A 23,441-nucleotide genomic window follows, 5' to 3' on the forward strand; every position below is an offset into this window, starting at 1 on the left:
CAGCTGTATTTTTACTTTTTTTTTGTAAATTTGGTTTTCAAAATGTAATAGGGTCTACTCATGAAATTTGAAACTTCGAAATTTGGTATTATAAAATAATGTTTTTCATCCTAAACGTGTAATAACAATGACCTACGACAGTTCTGTATGCTTTATATTTACATTTTGATTCAAATTTGTTCTATTTTATAGGATTTTCAAAATGTATCTATGTTTTTCCTGAGAACATTATTTAGAACGACCCCATTATTCAATATTTTCTTTGATATCATGGCACAATTACCCAGGTAGTGGCATCGTAAAATTTTGAATATGTTATGTCAAAACTTTCTTTATGTTGTTGGGGAAATTACAACAAACAACGATCAGCTGGTGTGATACCACTACCTGGTAGTTCTGCCATGTTTGATATTAAATTTTTAATAACAACAATGTTGTTTTTGTAAATTTTTACAATGTTTTTAGTTGTTGTTATTCATGCATTAACCTTATAAAAAAAATATGCCTTGGTATGTATCATGTCGTATGAACGGGTTAATTCGTATACGAAATTGTGAGAGCGAACAACGTAATTAACAAGTACTGGTATGAACATAGCATTATAGAAGACTACAATGACATCTTACAAAAGACCGCAATGTCCATATTTACATTAGGCAATTTTCCTTGCGGCAATTGTCTTCTTATAGAAAGCCACTAGTTCTTCTTATAGAACGCCTCAACATCTTCTTATACCAGACCATAAGGTCGTTTCATAGAAGACCGCAATGTCTTCTTATAGAAGACAACAAAGTCCTCTTATAGAATACCACCAGGTATTTTTTAGAAGACCAAAAGTTCCATACAAAGAACTTCATCTTGATATAGAAAACCACAAAGTCTTTTTATGAAAGACCACAGGGCCTTCTTATAGAAGATAACAAGGTCTTCTCAGAGAAGTCTACAAGTTCTTCTTACAGAAGCCCACAAGGTCCTGTTATATAAGACCACAATGTCTTCCTATAGAAGACCACAAGATCTTCTAGTGGAAGATGCACAAGGTCTTCTTATAGAATATTGCTTAACTTTCTTGGGTCTTTCGAAAAATAGGCCTTATAATTTAAGGGTCCGACATGATTAATAATCCATGTAAGTTCAGCCTTGATATCACTATCATCATAATAATCTATCAAAAAAATCGAAGTTTTATTAATACAATTTTCGCAAAGCAGATTTTTTATAACAGCTCCCTCTAATCCGTCCGTTGCCAGTCGCCTTTGAATTTCAAGCCGATCATGAACTGAATGAAAATATTACATAAATTACTTTTATAATAGAAATTTATTTTTTATAGAAACTTACATTACTGAAGAAGAAAAAACGTAGTAGTAATAGGGCAAAACATACTTATAATCTATTTAAATTTTTTAGATTTTTTTAACGCTTTGCCGGAATTTTTACCTTGAACTTTAGATAAAGGTTTTGCCAACTCCTTGGCGGCATTAATTTGCATTTTATTTTTAGGTTTTACAACAACGGGAGGTTTTACTAACTTCTTGTTTGGCTTTTGTACGCCACCAGAGTGTGGTTTACGTTTTAACATTTGGTCAAAACGTTCAATATTTGAAGCCTTCAGTGATTTGCTAAAGTTGGTTTTAGTCTTTTTCGAGGGTTTCTCCTCCTCCACTTCTTCCTCCGATTCTTCTTCTTCATCATCATCGTCTTCCTCGCTATCATCATCATCATCGTTATCTACATCTTTGAGGAATCCATAGGATTCTTCATCTGATGATTGTTCATCCTCATCATCATCATCTTCGGCCATAGCAATATAATCTTCATCTTCTGAATCCTCTTGTATGGTATTACCAAGTAAATCTTCTAATTTTGGTTGTTTCTTTGCCTTTTTCTGATCTGTGGGTTCCTTTTGACTTTTGCGTTTGGAGCTGCCAGCAGCTGTATCTTCATTCTTGGTCTTAGGTTCAATAACAATTTTATTTATATCAATTCCAAGGTGTGCACATTTTTGGGCCAGTTTCTGTAACTTCCTAAGCTGTTTGGTGGTGCGTTTTGTGAAATTCTCTTCCGACCAATCATTGTGTTGTTTCATTTTGCGTTGAACCGAGGCGGTTTTACTTGACACCCAAACACTCTTACCAGACTAAAATTAAGTAAAAACAATGTTAATCGACTTAGGTGTAATTAAAAAAATTGTATTCAAAATACCTTGTTTTTAATTTGGCGCACTGTTGATCTAAAGTAGTTGTACTGTTGCTTCTCTGGAGGTATGTAAGCGGCCTTTACAAGTTTCTTAAACATCAAATAGTTATCCATTGTTTCGGCCGCAACTTGTGCTACTTCAGGGTATTCAAACTCTACAAAGGCATATCCTTTGCTGTTGCCAGTCCGTTTTGAACGGGCCAATCTTAGCCGTGTCACCTTTCCAAATTGTTCAAAGTAATTTTTAAGTTGTTGTTCAAAGAAACCATGGGGTAAATGTTTAATGAAAACCACACCTCGATCTTCTTTCGAGGCTTGTTGTTTTTTGTTAATTTTCTTTTGGAGCTGGAAAAAGATTGTTTTGTTAAAAAATGTCGGTTCCTTTCCAGTGTGTGAAAGACAGTTATTATACGGTACCTGTGAAGAGACTACAGTTTCCTTGGCTTTCGCGGGTTCTTCCTGTTTAGGAGATTTCTTAGTTTTCTGTTTAATAACCGGTGCCATTGTTAGAATTATTTTATATTTTTTCTGTTAACAAATTAAACAATATTCACAGTTTTTCATAAAAAGAAACACACGTGCAACAAACAAACACTCTCACCTAAAAAATCTCTCATCAGTTGTTCTGTGTTGCGGTAAAAGTTGACAGAATCACTAGCTTCTGTATATGTAATGCAGAGACTTCCTAAATAAAGAGCGTGTAAAAAATATCAAAAAGGCACAAGGCGATTTCTCAATCAATTGGTTTGTTCCAGTACTGCAAGAATCTACTAGTTTTTACTATTTTTTTTTTTTCGATAACATAAGGGAAAAAAATGTTATCGTTGTAAAAAGTAGTAGCTTCTTGTAGGTTCTGGAACGGAGCATATATCAAACATGTTGATCTTAATGCCGTGACAGAATCAATGGTGGCTTGCTTTGCTTTCTTCCCAAATGTCAAATTATAAAGGAATGCCAGAGCTGGCAAAAAACCTAAAATCTATTGAAATAAATAGAAATTTTCACGGCTTTTCGGTTTTGTGGATGGAGAAAGGAAGTCCGTAGTAACAATTGCCAATTTTTCGGAAAAGTATTGCTCTGTTCCAGAACCTGCAAGAAGCTAATCAGGGTTATCATGAATAAAAATTCCGCGCGGAATTTTTCCCTTTCCCCAATTTCATAATTTTTTATTTCCATATTTAAGTCCAAAAAGGGAATATTTTTGTCAATTCATCAAGAATATTGCATAATTAAGTGATTCAAGTAGTTTTCAAATTTTTAAAAAACTGATTTTAAAGTAATTTCACTTTTTAAAATTATTTTCCTCGCGGAAAATTCCGAGGGAAATATTCATGATAACCCTGAATATTTTTTACTTCGATAACACTTTTTCCTTTATGTTATCGAAAATAATGTTAAAAATTAGTAGATTCTTGCAGTACTGGAACAGACCATAAATTGTATTTTTGTGTCTTTTTATAAACTAAAAGTCCCAATCTACATTAACTAGGCGTTTACATCAGACAGTTTGTCTTCAAATACAACTCTGATTTACTAAGGCATACATACATTTTTCGTTTGTCTCCCAGCTGTCCATCATTTTTTCACAGACAGTCTGGTTAACAAATTTTTGACATTTTATTGAAAAAGAAGTGAGATGATAATTCAAATGTGCTGAAAACAAATGAATATGTACAAAAACAAAATATGTGAACGGAAAACGAAAAGGAATCGATGATTTCCATTCATAATTTTACAACTGTTTTTGAAGTTGTCTGGACGCCTACATCACACAGGCAAGTTTTGGGTTTTTGACAATCAATACATGAACTCAACTGTCTTGTCATTTGTAAACGCAGGGTAAGTGTACTACACATTTGGTCGGTTCCAGAACTCCAAGAATCTACTAATTTTTACTATTTTCTTCGATAACATAAAGGGAAAATTGTTATCGTAGTAAAAATTTGTAGCAATTGTCAGGTTAGGGTTTTTTTAATACGTTAATATCGATAGACAAAACTATCTATAGATCATGGCAGAACTACCAGGTAGTGGTATCACACCAGCTGATCGAATATGAAAAGTCAAATCCTTTTATAAAAAAAAATTATTTTTGTTGTAATTTCCCCAACAACATAAAGAAAGTTTTGACATAACATATTCAACATTTTACGATGCCGATCTTTTGATTCTTACTTAGAACTCAAAAATCGATGTTTCGATCTTCTGATTCTTACCCAGAACTCACTTGGATTAAAGAATCGTTCGATCGAATGTACAATGCTTCGCGTTTAATGCCAAGTTTACACTTGGGCTCCAAAATCCACTGGATTTCACGAAATCCTGAAATGCCCTCCGGTGTTTACACTTATTTTTTTTGTTGATTTCAAACATATCACAATGATCAAGGTAGATGCATATGCGCAGCTGATCGAATATGAATTTTCAAAACAAGTTGTTGTAAATTGAATTAATCATCAAAAATATACGACAATATATAACTTAACAACTTTATTTGGAAAATGATCGTAAAATTATCTACATATATACGGTGTTAATTGTGTATAGTACTAACAAATGAAAAAATAAAAAAATGATTTTATCGTTACGATATCATAATAATAAATTTTGATAGATAAAAGTTGTGCTCAGAACCTGTACAATATAAGTAATTGCAGTAGTTTTCCCGTTTAGTGCTAAAAATTCGTTCCCGTACTTCGAAATCTAGCAAGACTTTAAACAAAAATAGCGCCCTCTTCTCCTGTTTTCTGCAATACAATTTTGGCCTAGTAGAAACTAGCAGCAAGCATGTTCATTGGCATCTAATATGATAGCTGATACGTTGATTTTGACATTTATGCTCGAGTTTTTGCAATTTCCGTAATTTTTCCGTTCCCGTATTTTTTAAGAAATTTGTATGGGGAAGCAGTTTTTGACAATTTGCTCTTTTTTCTAACATTACCATTAAAAAAGTATGGGAACACAATGAAAAATAGCATTGTAACAAAGTAATTTAATATTTTTTTCGCATTGTTTACAAATTTTGATACTAAAATTTTTGCAGCAATTGACCATCTACCTTGTTTATTGTGATACGTGAAAAGTGTTGCAACTTTTGGTACTTTTTTGGGCAAAAACAGGGTTGTATATCATGTGTACTGTGATTTCGATGTTGATTTCGCTGAAATCACGAAATGAGATGATTTCATTTTTGTATGCGAAATCATGGTAAATTTTGCTTGATTCCGCGCGAAATCAGGAAACGACGACGAATGTAAACCAAGCATTAGGAAAGACACGTAAGGGGAATGGAAATGAAAAAAATTGCTCTTACCGGCAATTTTCAGGCAATTCCTTTTATTTTTCTCGTATTTGACAGAACAGCAAGAATCTACTATTTTTTACTATTTTTTCCGACAACATAAAGGAAAATTTTTTATCGTAGTAAAAAATAGTATATTCTTGCAGGTGCTGGAACAGAGTAATTGTTTCGAAAAAAAAAAAGAAACTTGTAGGAACAGGGGCTGGATTCTTGTTCTATGAAAATTTGAAATGAAAAATATTTCCTTTATAATTTTTTTCATTTGACAGTTTTTTCCTTTGTAAAAGTTTTCATTTCACATTTTCACAGAAACAGAATTGAGCCCCAGAATTGCCTTTTATAAACGCAAGAGGCAAGTTTAAAAAAGAACGAGAAAAATTGCCGTAAGTAAACTCACCTAATGTAAATCGGGACTACTACCATGAGAAAGTATGTCCATATTTATATTAGGTAATTTTCCTTGCGGCAATTGTCAGTTTGATGGAGAGAAAGGTGAGGCATATGGTAACCCTTTGCCTCTCAACACCCTCTCTCACCGACAAATAGACAATTGCCGCATAGAAAATTGCCTAATGTAAATATGGACTATTTTTCAAATAATTCGACGTGTCGCCAGGCAACTCTATCGATAAAGTAGATTAATCGATTATTTGAAAAAATAACTATTTACAGATCCCTAATGATGAGTAACCACGAAACTCACGAACCAATTCATTCAATATTTTAAAAACGGCATAGACGAGAGAAACACGCGAAGCAAAAAACGGAAAAAGTCACAGACATAATTTTCTCAAAAAGAAAGAACTGCAGATTGATAGATAATTCCTTTGTTTTAACGCGACGCGAAACTGAGTGATAAACAAAATAAAATATACAAAACATAAATAAAGAAAACACAAGAAAATTTTAAGGCAATGTCAATGCAAATGAAACAAAAGAAAACCAGCAATCAAATTAAAGTGAAGTGAATGAATTACAATCCCAAATAAAAAAGGGTGTGTAGCTTGATTTCTGTTGATGTGTAAACTGTAGCAAGTTTCCCCCGATGAAAAATTTAAGACAAAAAACATAAAAATGCGGAAGTTAAATAAAATATCGGAAGAAAGAAAATATTAAACAGAGGAAATATAATCTAAAAAAAAACAATAATTGTCAAAAGTAAAAACATACAAGAAGAAAAAACTTCTATTAAATTCTAAGAAATTGTGCATGTGTTTGTTTGTGGTCACTGAGTATGATGTGTGAGAGAGAGGCCGACAATTGAGAGGAGCAACAGCAAACAACAACAACAATAGCAAACAAGCCGAACACAACAAACCAACCATTTTAAACGAGAACATCATTTATTAAAAACAACAACAACAAACAGAACAAAGCAAAAAAGAAGGCCTGCAAATATGTCGACACAACGCATTAATGCAGTTGAAAAAGATTTGGAGAAATTTATCAAATTTCTGGCTTTAAAATCCACTCAAGTAGTAGTGCAGTCCAGACTTGGTGAAAAAATCCAAACCAAATGCAATCCTTTGGCTGGCAATGATTGGTTCAATATTGTCGTCGAAGATCATCCTGATGTTCATGCTGAGACGAAAAAAGCCTTGGCTCTGTCCGCTGGTGAAAATATTTTGAAACGCCTGCCCCTATGCGTGGAGATTTCTTTGAAAACTGCCGAAGGCGATCAAATGATATTGGAAGTATGGTCCTTGGATTTACAGTCAACCGGTGCTGCTGTCCAAAGCAAAAATAAAGATACCGCCACGGACAAGGCTGGCCTTAATCAAAACATCAATACATCACAACCCGAAACGCCATGTCTGAAGACAGCCCATGCCATCTACAATCGCATGGGAATGCTTTTAAAGTCATTAATTTCATTGACACGTGCCACGCCCGCATACAAATTGTCCAGACGTCAATGTCCCGATTCGTATAGCATTTATTATCGCATCTATGTGGAGAAGCCTCAGGTTCATGCATTAGGTGAAGGCCACAAGACTGTACGCATTGGTAATTTAAACACGATTGTGGGTAATTTGGTGATGAGCGTATCGTATCGTACCAAAATGACTATCACCCCCTCAGCCACAGCAGCCCAGGCAAGAACAAGGGAATCCAATACCATCATGATTGATTCGAATCATTTTAAACATTGTGATAGCAACAGTAAACAAAATGCGGGCAATACCAATAACAAGAAGGGATCTGCGGGTGGATTAGGAGGCGACAAGAAAATTATTGATATTGAGAAACCGCTGAGGCCAGGTGCCTTTACAGATGTGGGTAAATTGCGCCAATACACAGAAGATGATTTTGTTTTACCCGAAACGCCGCCATTTGAGTGGTTACTGCGTAAACCAAGGCATGAGAGTACTGGTAGTACGGGCACGGGTTATGGTGGTTCCATTGAATCGTTAAATCGCAAATGTGATTCACCACAAACTTCTCCCCTGGGCAATGGTCATCAACATAATATCAACAATAATGCTGCCAATACTAATAATAACAACAACAGTTCTGCGGCAACGAACAACAATGTACAAGCCTTTAAAAGTTTGGAAAACGATGAAAATTTGCAGCAACTCACAACGGCGACTGCTCAGTTGCCTCAAAAATCACCCAACAATTCAACACACTCCCAATCACCTGTCAAATCATTATTTATACCCGCCCCAATTAATACCAACAGCCGGCAACAGCAACAAGCCTCTTCGCCGCAATCCATTACCCTCGCCCATCACCTATCATCGGAGGATGAAAATCTCTTGAAAGAATTGAATTTTCCCTTTGCCTCACCCACCTCACATGTCAATGATTTGGCAAAGTTTTATCGTGATTGTTATCATGCCCCGCCACTTAAAGGCTTATCGGAGCTACAAGCCGAAACATGTTCACAGGCAGCCAATTCTGTGGGCAGCAATTCGCAACAGCAAACGTTATCCTCCAATACCTGCTCGAATTCCAAAACGGAATATTCATTTGTTGATGATCTTTCCAAGCAATTGGAACAGTTCGAAACCTCCCTAGAAGACTATGACAAATTGGTATCACAATTTAATACCCTACAAACATCATCGTCGACCGGTAGTCGCAGTAGTGGTGGTCTACAAATGAGTAACTAAAACCCCGGACTAGAAGTTGTCCGTCAGTCTTGTTCGGATTTGACATTTGTACATTTGTAGAAATCTAAATGCAGGAGGATATTTATAAACAACATAACTTTAATTATATTAATACTATGTATAGAAACAAAAAGAGAATAACAACAACATTAACGAAACAGAAACAAAAAACAAGGTACTGATATTTTGTAAATTGTAATTAAAAACAACAACAACTCTATTGTTTGTAATTATGTAAACAAGAAAAAACTAATTATTTTTAATTTTATTTTACAACTTGTATAGTTTTCTTCTTTTTTAGGTTAATGTTTAATTTCTGTTTGATAATAATGTTGATGTTGCTATATTGTTTAATTTATATATCTCATTTGAAAAAAAACGAACGAATGAAAGAAAGAATGCAAAAAATATACATTAATATTTACTTTGATAAGATACAAAATTCAATACAAAAACTTTTTGTTTTATTTTATTTTCTTTTGTTTTGGTTCTTTGGGTATTTTTTTATACATTTCTTTTAAGTTGCTTTGAGTTTTGCAAACATTTCTGGACACACAAAAGGTGACGAACTTCAACAATACTAATTGCATTTTGTTAAAATTTTTACTATTCGAAAATTAAATCAAAAAGTTAAATCAGATCGTAACAGAGAATAGGACGTAACACAGTACTTAGTTCTAACCAATAGTGTTCTTACAGGACTACAGAGGCAGGTTGCCAAGAGCTAGGAAAAGTAGGACTACAAGTCTAGGACGGCCAATTCTATTAAATTGTATAATTTTTATAGCATCCACCATATGATGGAGTGTATATTTAGTTTGTCATTCCGTTTGTAGCTCCTGGAAATAATAATTTTAGATCCCTCAAAATATATATATTCTTGGTCAGCGTGAAATTCTACATCGACATAACCGCCCGTCCGTCTATGGATACAATTTTGGTCACATGCAATGTAGGTCTGTAGAATTTTTATACCCTACACCACATTGTGGTCAGGAGTATTTTGTCATTGTGCATTTTTATGTAAAATACAAAACGAAATTTACTCCTATATGGACTGGTGCTAATTTCGGACACGGGATAAAAATATCTTTTCAATTGTAAATTTTTCTCTGACTAGCTGGAAACTATTTGTGCAGATTGTATATCTATTTATTGTCTTCTAAAAATCCATCACAAAAATACAAATATTTGTACGAAAAGCCAGAATATAATCATCAATACTCTGCTAATGAACAACACACATACATACATATGTATGAATGATCGTATTCATAAAGGTATACTAATTTCACTTGAATTATTGCCAAGAAAGTTTTAAAGAGTAATTAGCACAAAAAACGAAATAGTCACGTTTTGTGGTATTAGATGATAACAGACTATAGGTGTGTACGATAACTTTCCCAGCAATAATTACTCAGTCAGTTCCAGCAACCTCTCTCAGTGAATTTTACTCTCTCAAGCAAGAAAAATTGCAGAAAGTTATCGAACAGCATTTTGCAAAAACTTGCAAGAAAGTCAGCTGTTTCCGAAAATGTATGAAATTTGTTTTTGTTTCTTTTGATATTTTAAACCAAACGGAACAAAAACATAAATTTTAAAATTGCACTTTACTTATTAATGCTTTAATCCTATCCACAACGCTTTAGAATCTAAAAAATGCGCAATCGTGAAATTTTCTTGGTCGAAAATGTTAACATTTCGATTTGTTTACATTGAACATGTGATTAAAAGTCAGCTGATCAGACTTGCAAATTTTTGCGGGACAAATTTTCCCAGCAAAAATTTGCAAGTTCTCAGTCACAAAACTCTCCAAAAATCTCTCCAAACTCGCTCTCTTTTGCTGGATAATTTTGTTATCGAACAGCATTCAGCAAAAATTTGTACGAATTTGTACAAATTATTGGGTTATCGTACACACCTAATATATTTATTATACCTATGTACCTGTTCACTTAGTATTGCTCAATTATTTAGTTTTTAAAAATTGGAAGTTAGTGAGAGTTAAACCTACCATAGGTGAAGAATATATCATTTAACCCAGATATGCCCATTGCTTGATCGTGATCATTTTAAAAGTATTTTTATATTATTTTAGAAGCAAATGTGAAATAATAACAGTATGTTTATATGTTTTTTAAAAAAATTTTGAAAAAAGTGGTTTTTGAGGCCACTTTTGGACTCAGGGTTTTATTTTATAACTGGGAGTTATGGGACACAAAACATTTGACATATAGTCCAAAGACACCTTTTCGGCATCTAGTTAACGTTTTTTCGTAGTAGGCTCCACATCGTGTATGTTTTCGTTATAAAACTACCCAATAATTAATCGGTCATAACGAAAATCATTGTAAAAACTAAGCGATAGGTGGCAACTTCGATGAACTAGACCTCAAAACTCAAAAATAGTAGCTCAAAATAATGGAATCACATAATATCCCAAGAGCTACAGATGTGTACTGAGTATATCACCAAAATAAACGGTACTTTGATAAACATAACATATCAAATTAGCAAGAATTTTGTGTGTCCTATATATAGGACGTTGGGCATATCTGGGTTAAGAATATTGGACCTCTCAAGTATGTGGGCACTTTACTACATGTTATGGGAGCGAGCACCCTCTTATTTCCGAGTCGGGATGTCCGGTAGAAGGTACTAAAAAACTATTTTGTGTCTTCACATGACCCGTAAATTTGATAGGATTGTCTTGAATTAGCCATACGTTTGCCACGACAAAACTGTTTCGTTAAGGGGGCTCTCCTTGTCACTTTAAAAAGATCTACTAAATATTATTGGCTTATTTTGAAGTACAGGTAGTATAGAGACATGAGCATTGGAAGAGAACAATTTTTTGTGATTTTATGTAGAATGGCAACTTTAAAGTTTAAACTCGTGTTTCTCGAAACGGCATTTTTGATGTCGGTGCCAATGATAGCGCGTAAACGAATCGACCGATCTTCATATGGTTTGGTGAGCTTATTATATATCATAAGATTGTCTTTAAACGAGATTGATTTTTTTAAAAATTCTTTGCCCGATTTTTGGACAAAAGACGGTAATTTTTTCATTAAAATCGAAATTTTGACTTTGACAGCTCACAATTTTTTATATCTGTTTCGCTTAACACGTTCGCGGACGTGAATGCTATAGCATTCCGATGCAAAATGGCGTGAATGCTATAGCATTCACATTGTCAGCCAATTTTTGTTCATTTACTTGTATACAATCTTAAGTTTTGGTGATTAATATACATAATACGATTTATTTCAACAAGATACGTTCTATAATAAATAAAAAATAATAATAATAATCAATAATTAATAAATAGAAACAAAAAAACTAATTTCGAAAATAATTGGGTGTCATTTTTTTCACCTCTTTGAATTTGCTTGCGTCCGCGAACGTGTTAAAGACAAGATTGTTAGGTTCTTAAAACGCCCACAAAAATATACCAAGATCGGTCCATACGTTTTCGAGCTATCGTAGGCACTGCAAAACGCTTTTACAGAAAAAGGGGTTCCAAGGTAGCCATTTACCACAAGACTATGCCATATTTTTTAACAACAAAAATTCCAAAAGTAATATAGGATGTGCTTTTTCGGATAAAAGAAAGAACGACGACGAAATATTGGTAGTTTATTTGAAAAAAAAAAAAAAATATATATATATATATATATATATATATATATATATATATATATATATATATGAAAAATGATTTTTTGGTCTGCACAACTAGGGATACCCCCTTAGGCCTACATAAGTTGTGATTAGGGGTACTTTCGCAGTAGCCGCTATGAGTTCTTGCAGGAATATAGGGCTAAGATAGCATCCCTTGTCCGCACCTTAAAGTTCCTTTGCGCCATAATGGTCCACTCCTTCGAGTATATCCCGATAACTCGGGAAGGGAATAATCATTTTGCTTCAAATATGGTCTACATCGGGTAAAATTAAAAAAAAAATTGCAGCTTTAAAACATGTACCATAAATTGTAAAAGAAGTTGAAAATTTGCACTCGTACTTTTTATGGACTGACTGTTAGAAGATCGTGGGGAGGTGTGGTGTCTCTAGAATCTTAGCTGTTGGCTGGCATTCTTACCTGACTTCAGTAGCGGGACCAACCTTCTAACTTTCCATGGATGAGTAACGATAATTTGAGGACACTTGTCAAATACTCAACTCCGGGTTAATCCAGGTGCTTAAGCATTAGCATTGATATTCCACGGGCCCACCCAAAGCTTTTGATGAATTTGTATTTCGGATGACGTCTGCTATATGGCTCATCGTAAATTGTGGTGGTACCTCCTTGGCTGGAAGGTTTGTTCTATAAACTGTCGCTTAAAATATGTCAATCTGAGATTTTGTGAGGGAGAGAAGGGGTTCCGCAGCCGCACACTTTGCAGTTGTTGTGGCAGCTTCTACAAGTATATGTAAATCATTATTTTATTGATTCGGCTCTGCCTCCAGCTCCAAGTTTAGAAAGGACGCCACCTGAATAGGATTAGTCCAAAGAGAGAGAGAGAAAGAGAGAGAGGAGTTATGTCAGTCGGGTTGGCTGGGCAGTTTAACAGGTGCTGCGTAGTATGCGGACCGGTGCCACATGATGGGTAGATATTCCGCGTGCCATCAATCCAGGCCCAGTTAGCATTGAGGCGGCTGCACCAACCAGATCTAAGTTGTGCCAACACGACTCTCGTTTGTTGTTCTTCCGCTGCCACGGGCGGTGGATGATCTGATGATATTCGCACTGTAGGCTGCCAATGTCCCTAAAACCTGCCCGGTAGGCACATTAATCTAGAGGTTCTCTTTTATATCTTTGGACCTCTCTCTCTCTAGATTTCATTTCATGAATGGAAATATCAGTCACCCTGCAACCGTCCCACAGAGCATCAGAACCATTCACTGTTTGAATGAGGAAATCTCGCGATTCCTCATCCTTGTAGTTGAAGACCTTGACGCCTCTGTATACAGCTGCCCTGCTAAAGCCGGTCTTCCTATCATCAACATCATCGGATGTTATGACCCTCCTCAGAAGACCCACCACTAGCAACCAGTGATCATCATTGAGCCTGCCTTCAGGAACAGACCTATCAATGATCGCCACGAGAAGGTCATCCGGGGCGGTCGATTCTTGCGGGTCTGTGTGGCTCGTGTGGCTTCCCTCCAACGGGTTTTAGCGGTTTTTGCCTTTCCAGCTCACTTGATCGGTTGGCGAGCGGCCACCATCGCGAACTACGCCGACTGACTGTGTGACTGATGATATACCATCCTCTTGGCACCTGGGTGTGGATCCACAGAAGACCTCACTCTCTTTACACATGCTTGTTGTGAAGACGTTGTCTTCTGACCTCTAACCATTTTTGAACACTACTCTCCTTCGCGAACGACGACGGCTGACTGTTTGACTGGAGATCCACCATCCTCTTGGCACCTGGGTGTGGATCCTCAGAAGACCTCAATCTCTTCATACATGCTGTGTGTGACGGACCATCACTCCTACCAGCCACCCGACCTCCCGCAGCACCAACTCCATTCCCTTTCGGACTAGCACAATACCAATGTTATATTGCTTCAGGTGATCTGGGGACTTTTTCCCCTATGTTCGGCTACTAGCCTGTTGACTTCCAGAGTAATTTCTCTAACTCTTGGGTCTTCAGGGTTCGTACAACGAAGATCAACACGCTAATTTGCTGGTCCTGTTGCCTCCTTTGAAAAAAATTGGTCTGATTTGGGGTATTCGACCAGTAGGTATTTAGCGAACGGATGCTGCAGTGATGATGTCCTGAAAAGTTCTCTCCGCTACCCGGTGGATCTGGGGTAATGGGTGATTGGTAATTTCTTTGAACCCTTTCCAATAAGCTTAACCATGGTTTAGAAAATTATTGTCTTCAGAGGTTATTAAGTCGGGTGGTCAATTTACGGAGATGATGATAGAAAGGTGGTCTGAGCCAAGGGAAATGACAGGTTGCCAGGATTTGTTATTTATCAGACCTGGTGCCACAATAGTGATATCTGGCGGGGTGTGGTAATTTCCTCTTATCCTCGTAGAAGCGTATTCATTAACCGTGTAAAACTTGGGTCTATCAATTTGCTCGGCCAGCCATGCACCCTTTCGGTCATTACCTAGAACAGAATGCGAAAGAACATGATGAACATTGATGACTCCTAGTATCAGACGGTTATTGCTCCTAAAAGCAAACTAATATCGGACATATAACGCAGATATTCATCGGCGGTATGTATGCACTAAGCAGTTCTACCTTGGTAGTACCACACTACGTTCTATGTATGGGTCACTAGAGCCAATCTCAAGCGAGATAGGTCTGTACTATACAGACTGGTGTATTAGAAAGACAAGTCCTCATCCTCCCCTTTTAACCATCGCAACCTTGCAATCCACATGTGACGGTGAGCTTTGTTTCTGGGATCGTGGTAACTTTGATGTTTTTAGAGATTTGTTTCCGGGATAGTGGCAACCTGCATGTTTTTTCGACTGTTAGATGCTGCGATTATTGTGCGAGTATGTATCGTATTCCGATGACGACGAAGTTGGAGAAACGCTGGGGGATGTTTTTGCGCGGCAAGCAGTAACATAACTCTTACAGCAATAAATGAACACATAATTGTTGAGGTTACGAGTCAATCCGGTTCATAGAACGGCCGTCGTAGGCTTGAATTTGGTATTTAGTCTTCTTGATGCTACAAAATTTTCCCTCAAAATTTCTTCTGTATAGGTCTACGGTTTGATATACATACATAGCTCTCATAGAAGGTATAGGATTTCGGTAATTTGAAGATTTTGGTCACATTATCCAATAGAAATGACGAAATTTGTTAATTAGGTTCCGTTCGGGGTAATTAATATTCCTGCAGAGAATTGTTTTCATATAGGCCCCAAAGAACGGTACCTCCCGATTTTGCGAATGTTGAAGGTTTTCGCCACATTATCCAATCGAAATAGTTGGAAACTGACAATTATTTTTCGTATGAGGTATAAAATATTCCTGCAGAGCATTGTCGATATAGATCCACGTTTTTATATGACCCCCATAGAACACTCGATTATTGGTATTTTAAAGATTTTAACCACATTATCCTACCGAAATGGCTAAAATTTGGTAAATGGTCTTCGGTGTGGTCTTAAACACTTCTGTTGAGAATTTTCGGTAAAGGTTTACGTTTTTCATATAGCCCCCATAGAAAAGTACCTTCCGATTTTCGGTATTTTGAAACATTACCGCAGAGAATTATCGGTACAGGATCACGTTTTGATATAGCCACATATCAAGGTACCTCCCGATTTTCTGGTATTTTGAAGATAGCCCTCTACCCAATCCATAAAGCTGGAATTTGGTATTTAGCCTTCGTTGGGGGTATAAAATATCTCTGCGGAGATGGTCGGTACACGTTTACCTTTTGTTATAGCCCCCATAGAATTGTACCAGCCGATTTGCGGAATTTTGAAGGTTTTACCCGCATTATCCTACCGAAATGGCTGGTATTTGATATTTCGTCTGCGTTGGGGCATAAAATATCTCTCTAGAAAATGCAGAACCCTATAAAACGGTACCGTCCAAAATCCCAAACTCCCATTAAAATTTCATTAGTTTTGTTAATAAAAATAAAAAAATGTTTGAACCTTGATATAGAATATGAATGCCCAATGAGCTTTTAGACCTGCTCGCACTTTATTTTCTACTTCATTAAAATTTAATTAGTTTTATTGAATTGCAAAGTACAACAACAAAAGAGAAGTTCACAATTCGAAAAGGGGGACACATTTTGTAATAAAAAACAACAACAACTAGCTAAGTATTGTTAGTTCGTCACTTAAGTCAATGACTAAATAAGAAAAAAAACAACAAAACTAAAAACAAATAAATAAATATAAAACAATTACACACAAACGTATTGAAATGAAAACTGAAAAACACACACACACATGCAAAAAATACTAAAATTAAAGTGCCTTTTTAAGTTGACTTTTTTTGCTGGCTAAGCGATAAGCCAGTAAATTACAAAAATAAAATAAATCAAACAAATACACAAACAAAACGTTTTCGTTTTTCTTTTTTGATTTGTATTTTGAAAAAAAAAAATGTCATTAAATCAACGAGAAAATAAATTCCCTTTTGGTTTTAAATGAAAATGCATAGAAATTAAATTTTTTTTAAATAGATCCACAAAACTTATAGTAAACATAAACAACAGCAACTAAAATTGCCTACTCAACATACAGTAATGATGAATTAAATAGCAAAGAACGAAATAAATTAAAACACACAAAACTTAAGAAAAGAATCGACATCCAACTAAAAATAGATTAGAAGTAAAATAGGGTTTTTTCTTCAAAAGCACAAATTGTTAAAGTTCGAATTTTATAGTTCCAATGTTCTTTGAGAAAGAAAATAATTACACGTATTATTCTTACACATTCCAAACTTAAAAAAAAACTAATTTTGAAAAATATTTTTTTTATGTGAAAATCAATAAAATTAAATAAATTTGGTTACAAAATAATTAATTTAATTTCAGTATGCAACAACTTTTGTTACCATTGTTACAAATTACCTTATCAATATTTAGCACATAATATCGTCACCTGAAATGCCCATAGACATAACCCTCAAAGGGTTACGTTGAGGGTTAAGTCTTTGGGCATTTCAGGTGACGATATACTTTTCTTTTTCGTTCGAAATACTAGCACATATTTGGTACCTAGAGTACCCATATGTATGAAAACTTCTACTGATATGGCTACAATACTACTGAATTTGAAAAGCCTCAATTTCAAATCCGGTGCACCAACTTTGCATATTTTCATCAAAGGTACAGTACTTCTTTGCCATCAGTAATGCGATTTTTTAACTCATTTTTTGAGTTACCTACAAATCTCGGTAAAATTAAAACGCAAAATTATGAATGAAAAGTTCAAATAAAAGTGAACGACAATGTTGCTATTGGTACAACTTTACGACTACTTTCTTTTGGTCGCTAACTTATCGAAAAATACTAAATTTGTAAGCATTTTAATTTTACCGATTTTTGTCGGTAACTCAAAAAATGAGTTACATATTCACACTACAGGTTTTATTTTGGAACGACATGTATTTTTTTTTTTCAACTTGTTGCATATTTTTGGTATGAAAATTTTAAAATATTTTATATTTTTTATTTTATGATATGCGTTTTCAATTTAGTAAAAAAAATCTATGCATTTCCAGTCTTTGATAATATGCCAAATTTTTATATCTGCTTAACTACACCCAATTTCTAGACATTAAAGACGAAAATAACATTCAAAAATATATATTCGAATAAAATAAAATTGACAACATTATATATAGTTGTTGTTCTTGTGATAAGTTTAATTTTAAAAGAGTTTTATTCATATTTTTTGCTTGAAAAGACTTGCTAAATTTCAAAAATAATAATAAATAATAAATATATACATTCATTTAAAATTATAAACTTAGGTTGCAATAGATTTTTTTTAATGTAAGGAGCAAGAATTGTTGGTAAGTATTTAATTATTTATTACATTAACTAGTAGTAAATACAAAGTTAATAAGAAGGTGGCATTGGCTACTAAAGCCATCAGCTAATGCTGGTAGGTAAATTTTATATAAAACAAGTAAAAAAGCCGACAGAGATATACCTACCCTTAGCCCGTGTGAATTTAAACTTTCATCTACAGTTGAACCTCGATTATCCGTGAATCGATTATCCGGGAACCTCCATTATACGGGATATAATAAGAGTTTTCCCATTTCCTATATTTTTCGTTACACTTTCCAATAAATTTGATAAATCCAACAAAAGGTAAACAAAAGAGAACTGGAAATTCCGCCGTATTACACAATTTATGGTACCACAAGAACCATAGCACAAAGTCAATTTAGTTGAATCTGATGATGATGATATTATGTATCCTTCTAAAAATTGGTGGATTACCTTAACAAATATAATAAAAATTGCAGATTTTATTATTTTTGTGCAATACTATGCCATTTTTACTTAAAAATATGTTCAAAAACTACATAAAAGCATTGCCTCCATTATCCGGGAAAATCGATTATCCGTAATGCCTCCGGTCCCGACCATCACGGATAATCGAGGTCCGACTGTATTTACAATATGTAATCGAATACCGGCTCCTCAACACGGTGCGCCTTAATCAAATTTAAATGGAAAGTGCTTACACCTGGGAAGTTTTTGCAGATTCTGAAACTACAATGCTCATAGATGAGAAATATCAGGAAACAAAAAAAAAAAATCGCCGGAGGGATTTTCAAATAAATCGCGATTTAAGTTCACATTTTTAGGGGTTCTTTAGGTTTTCACGATTTTGCTTGGAAACCGTGAGTCCTGTGTAAATGGCCCTAAAGAAAACGGTAAAACCTACGAAAATATCATAAAGGTCAATCACAGCTACAACATTTTCTTTAGGCCCATTTACATAGGACTCGCGGTTTCCAAGCAAAATCGTGAAAACCTAAAGAACCCCTAAAAATGTGAACTCAAATCGCGATTTATTTGAAAATCCCTCCGGCGATTTTTTTGTTTCTTGATATTTCTCATCTATGAGCATTGTAGTTTCAGAATCTGCAAAAACTTCCCAGGTGTGAGCACCTTCCATTTAAATTTGGTTAAGGCACACCGTGTCAAGCGACATCATTATACCCTCAGCCTTTAGGCTAAAGAGGGTATTTACACTTTGATACGACCAAAAAGTATGTTTATACGATATCCGTTTCAGACAATTTTGAGTAGATCTAGCAATGTCCGTCCGTCTGTCTGTCTGGCAGGCTGGTGCGCACGATAACTCTCGAACGGATAAAATTTTGGGTATCGAAATATTTTGTCCAGATTCGATTTAAGTTCGAAGATGGGCCATATAGGTCCACTACTTCAGGTACCTCCCCCACAAATGTTCAAAAATTGTCGCAAAACTTGTGCGCATGATAACTCTTGTAGGGAATAACCGATTTGGTCCATACTTTGCACATCGTGTAATTTCTACCAAACTTGATGAGGTCCCAATATGGACTCAATCGGTCCACTCCTTCGGGTACCCACACAAAATTTCGGAAAAGTTCAGTTTAGGACCTGGTCTCGAATCGCTTTGATTTTTATTTACGCAAGTTGTATTCGCTGTCCTCTATACGACGCTGTAAGTTTCATTAGGGGCAAGTCCATACTTCCTGAGAAAATAGAAAGAAAGTTACAAAAAACCCTATGACACCGTGTGTAGTGGTTGGAGGGCAAGATAACTCTCGAACGGATGTACCGATTCGGTCCAAAATTTGGCTTTCGTAATATTTTCTCCAAACTTAGTTCAAGTTCAAAGATGGATTATATCGGTCCACTCCTTCCGGTACCTCCCCCACAAAAGTTCGAAAATGTTCTCTTGAAGGGAGAAACCGATTTGGTCCATACTTTGCACATTATGAAATTTCTACCAGACTTAGATGAGGTTCCAATATGGACTCAATCGGTAAAATCCTTCGAGTACCTCCCACACAAAATTTCGGAAAAGTTCAGTTTAGGACCTGCTCTCGAATCGCCTTGGTTTTTGTTGTAACATATTGTATTCACTGTCCCCTATACGAAGGTACAAGTTTCCTCAGGGGCAAGTCCATACTTCCTGAAAAAATAGCCTGAAAGTTGAAAAACAAACCATGTTTTGGGTGGAAGCGCAATATAATTCTCGAACGGAAATGCCGATTCCGGCCAAAATTTGGCCTTCGTAATATTGTTTCCAAACTTACCTTAAGTTCGTAGATAAGCCATATCGGCCCACTCCTTCAGGTACCTACTCCACAAAAGTACAAAAATATTCGGAAAAATTGTACGCACGATAACTCTTGATGGGAGTGACCGAATTGGTCCATACTTTATACATTCTCATAATATCTACCAGATATAGATCAGGTTCGAATATGGACTATATTTGTCCACTCCATCCCGTACCTCCCACACAAAATTTTGGATAAGTTCACTTTAAGACCTGCTATTGAATCACTTTGATTTTTGTTGAAGCAACTTACATTCGCTGCCTCAATTACGATGGTAAAAGTTGTTTCAGGGGCAAGTCCATACTTCTTGAGAAAACAGCCCGAAGGGTGTAAAAACCCCCTATGGCACCCCCATGGTCTATGTCGGTCCATTCCTTTAAGTACCTTTTCCGCAAAATTTTTGAACTTTAATCCTAATCAACATTTTTGTCGGTTCATACGACCAAAATTTTGAAACCCCCTAAATACATAAGTTTTTTGTGGAAAAAGTGTTTTAGTTTGCACAGGCTGAGGGTATATCTTTGTCGGCAAAGCCGATTGATACTTTTTTACTTGTTTTCTTCAATAATTATGTATAGAGAGGTTGCAAATTTTGTGGCCTTTTTTGGACGTATGAACTTGCCGATAAAAATATGTTTGGACTAAAGCTCAAAAGTGTTGCGTAGGAGCTACTGGAAGGAATGCATCAGCATAGTTCATTTTGGAGGTGGATCTTATTTTGGGAGTAATTTCTTTTCCATTGTTAACTCACCCTCCAGTCATGGAAGGAGTAACATTGGTATACATTTCAAAAGTATCTTCGAAAAGACCCTGAACTGTAATCAAACAAAAATGTTGAACATTTGTGGGGGAGGCACCTGAAGGAGTGGGGGATCTGCGAACTTAAACGAACTTGGACAAACTATGACGAAGGCAAAAATTCCTGAAGGAATGTTAGTTGCCCCCAATGCAGATTTTTAGCCATTTTGACAGTCAAATCTTCAACATACCGAAAATCAGGAGGTACCGTTCTGTGGGAGCTATATCTAAACTTGGTCCTGTACCAACTATTCTCTGCTGGAACATTTTATATTCCTAACGAAGACTAAATACCAAATTCCAGCTCTTTCGGTTGAAAACGTCGACCTATACCGCAATTCTCTGTAGGAACTTTCATTACCCCCAGCGGAGACTAAGTTCCAAATGCGGCTAAAACCCTCAAAATACCGAAAATGGTACTTCCATTCGATAGGTCCTACATCAAAATATGGACATTAGGGTTATGACTTTTTTACAACCTCGTATCCTTGTATGATATTTTGATGAGTTTTTTACCTAAGATTACATAAAATCTTAATTATAAAGTGATTCGATAAAAAAGCTTCAGCACAAAAAGTTTTTTAAAGTTTTATTTCTCAGAATTTTGGACATTTTTTTGAAGTCAGTGTAAGGCGATGTTTATCAGAAATTAAAGTATAGGAGCGCACGACATAACCAAAATGACGTAACTGTTTGTTTTTCACTAATTTTAACCTCATATGATTACATATATATAATTTATTTTATATATAACTTTATTTCATATATCATAAAAATTAAACGTGGTTTGTTCAGGACCTTTTTAAATATTTAAATGGAATAAAATTTATTTTATTCATTAATAGGCAAAAGGTCATTCATTCGCGCAACAGGAAATTATTTTTTGTGAAAACAATTTTTTTCGTTTCATAGGATTTTTTAAAAAAAAAAAAAAAATTCAATGTGGTTTTTGCGGAACCTTTTTTTAATAAAATGGATTTAACGTTATTATAGGCATTAATAGGCAAAAGTTCATTCATTCTCACTACAGGAAATCATTTTTGAGAAAAAATGTCAAAAAGTCATAACCCAAGTATATACCCCCAGCTAATCACTTTTAAATTAAAACAAGTGAAACTGTCGTGAGGTTTGACTGTGAGCAAATGAGATAATCCTTAGACTTTCAAAATATTCCTAAATTAAATAATACTCTCACAAATAAATGACCTTCGTCCTAATAAGACAGCAATTAAATAAAAATTCATAGCATGAGCCCGGCTACCATGAACCTGGGTCCTCTCCAACAAACAAATAATTTTGTCCAAGTCTTAGCGTTCTAAGCCATTGCCAATCTATTAAAGGCATTTCAATTCATGAAGAAAAAATCTTCGATTGCATATGTGTGTGTATTGAAGAAGGATTCTATGAAGACCAGAGACACTAGGATGACTTGATAGTAAAAGGGCTTCAAAAATACTTCACAACTGCAAATTTGCAATAAGTTCGCATCGAATAAAAACACCTTAAAAGTGCCTTAAACGTCATTCTGGATCTCCAACCTTTTGATATCCTAATCCAGTTTCAGGCGGCAAGAACGGCATTTAGACTCCGGGACTCCAGGATCGTGGCGAAGTTCACATTTCGGACATTCTAAAGTTTTAAAATTAATTGACAGTCGAATTGAATTAAATGACAGTTGTAGCGTAAGCGATTTTATGCCAATTTCGTTCAAGTTTGACTCCTTATCCGTTATCTTTGGCATATCTCTTCTGGACGGTCTGGCAATATACACAGACGGTTCAAAGATGAAAGAAGGCACTGGTGCTGTCGTATACTTCGAGAACCCTTCAATCAAACACTCATACAAGCTTGACGATAGCTGCAGCGTTTTTCAGGCGGATATTCTTGCTATCAGGAAAGCAGCAGAACTGGTGAAAAGAGTTGAATGTAATCATGAAGGACCGGTAACTATATATGTTTGTCGATAGTCAAGCGGCTTCAAGGCTCTCAAGTCATAGGCCATCAACTCTCGAGCTATCCTAGATTGCAGGAAGGCTCTGCATGGCATACGCAATATCGTAAAGCTATGTTGGGTTCCGGGTCATAGTAACATAATGTGAAACGAGGTAGCAGATGAACTAACTCTAGGTGGCTCTAAAGGCCTGGGTACATAAGCCGCTCGGCTTTCTTGCTTAATTCATTTCTGGTAAAAGACCAAAGACCAAGTTCGACCTAATTGAAATG

General features: G+C 35.5%; 2 protein-coding genes across 4 annotated transcripts; one reads left to right on the plus strand and one right to left on the minus strand.

Annotated features, from left to right (window-relative positions):
• Positions 1 to 1,136: 1,136 nt before the first annotated feature.
• LOC141391023 (MKI67 FHA domain-interacting nucleolar phosphoprotein) lies at positions 1,137 to 2,850 on the minus strand. 3 transcript variants are annotated; one of them, XR_012409542.1, is made up of 4 exons: positions 2,617 to 2,794; positions 2,206 to 2,544; positions 1,342 to 2,140; positions 1,137 to 1,279 (listed from the first exon to the last, which is right to left on the minus strand). XR_012409542.1 is itself a non-coding variant. In XM_073963941.1 (4 exons), exons 2-4 carry the CDS (start codon positions 2,701 to 2,703, stop codon positions 1,394 to 1,396), a joined length of 1,173 nt encoding a protein of 390 aa, XP_073820042.1. In that variant the 5' UTR covers positions 2,704 to 2,727; positions 2,801 to 2,850; the 3' UTR covers positions 1,302 to 1,393. The 3 variants fall into 3 exon arrangements, 2 of the variants coding, with proteins under 2 accessions (XP_073820042.1, XP_073820041.1); XM_073963941.1 differs by lacking the exon at positions 1,137 to 1,279 and adding an exon at positions 2,801 to 2,850 and having other exon boundaries at positions 1,302 to 2,140; positions 2,617 to 2,727; XM_073963940.1 differs by lacking the exon at positions 1,137 to 1,279 and having other exon boundaries at positions 1,302 to 2,140.
• Positions 2,851 to 6,187: 3,337 nt separating this feature from the next.
• On the plus strand, positions 6,188 to 9,074 carry Atg13 (Autophagy-related 13). Its single transcript, XM_073959469.1, has one exon. It carries the CDS (start codon positions 6,898 to 6,900, stop codon positions 8,617 to 8,619), a length of 1,722 nt encoding a protein of 573 aa, XP_073815570.1. The 5' UTR covers positions 6,188 to 6,897; the 3' UTR covers positions 8,620 to 9,074.
• The last annotated feature ends 14,367 nt before the right edge of the window (positions 9,075 to 23,441 follow it).

This window comes from Musca autumnalis, unplaced genomic scaffold (assembly GCF_047663935.1).
Source record: "Musca autumnalis isolate F117 unplaced genomic scaffold, ASM4766393v1 scaffold_1, whole genome shotgun sequence".
Taxonomy (NCBI): domain Eukaryota; kingdom Metazoa; phylum Arthropoda; class Insecta; order Diptera; family Muscidae; genus Musca; species Musca autumnalis.

What these genes read in the sequence shown, in the direction of transcription:
- Atg13 (XM_073959469.1), top strand. Translation starts at nt 6,898, where the DNA reads ATGTCGACACAACGCATTAATGCAGTTGAAAAAGATTTGGAGAAATTT.
- LOC141391023 (XM_073963941.1), bottom strand. Translation starts at nt 2,703, where the DNA reads ATGGCACCGGTTATTAAACAGAAAACTAAGAAATCTCCTAAACAGGAA. An exon ending in AAACTGTAGTCTCTTCACAG is followed by an intron (nt 2,545 to 2,616) that starts GTACCGTATAAT and finishes ATCTTTTTCCAG; the next exon opens with CTCCAAAAGAAAATTAACAA. An exon ending in TGCGCCAAATTAAAAACAAG is followed by an intron (nt 2,141 to 2,205) that starts GTATTTTGAATA and finishes ACTTAATTTTAG; the next exon opens with TCTGGTAAGAGTGTTTGGGT.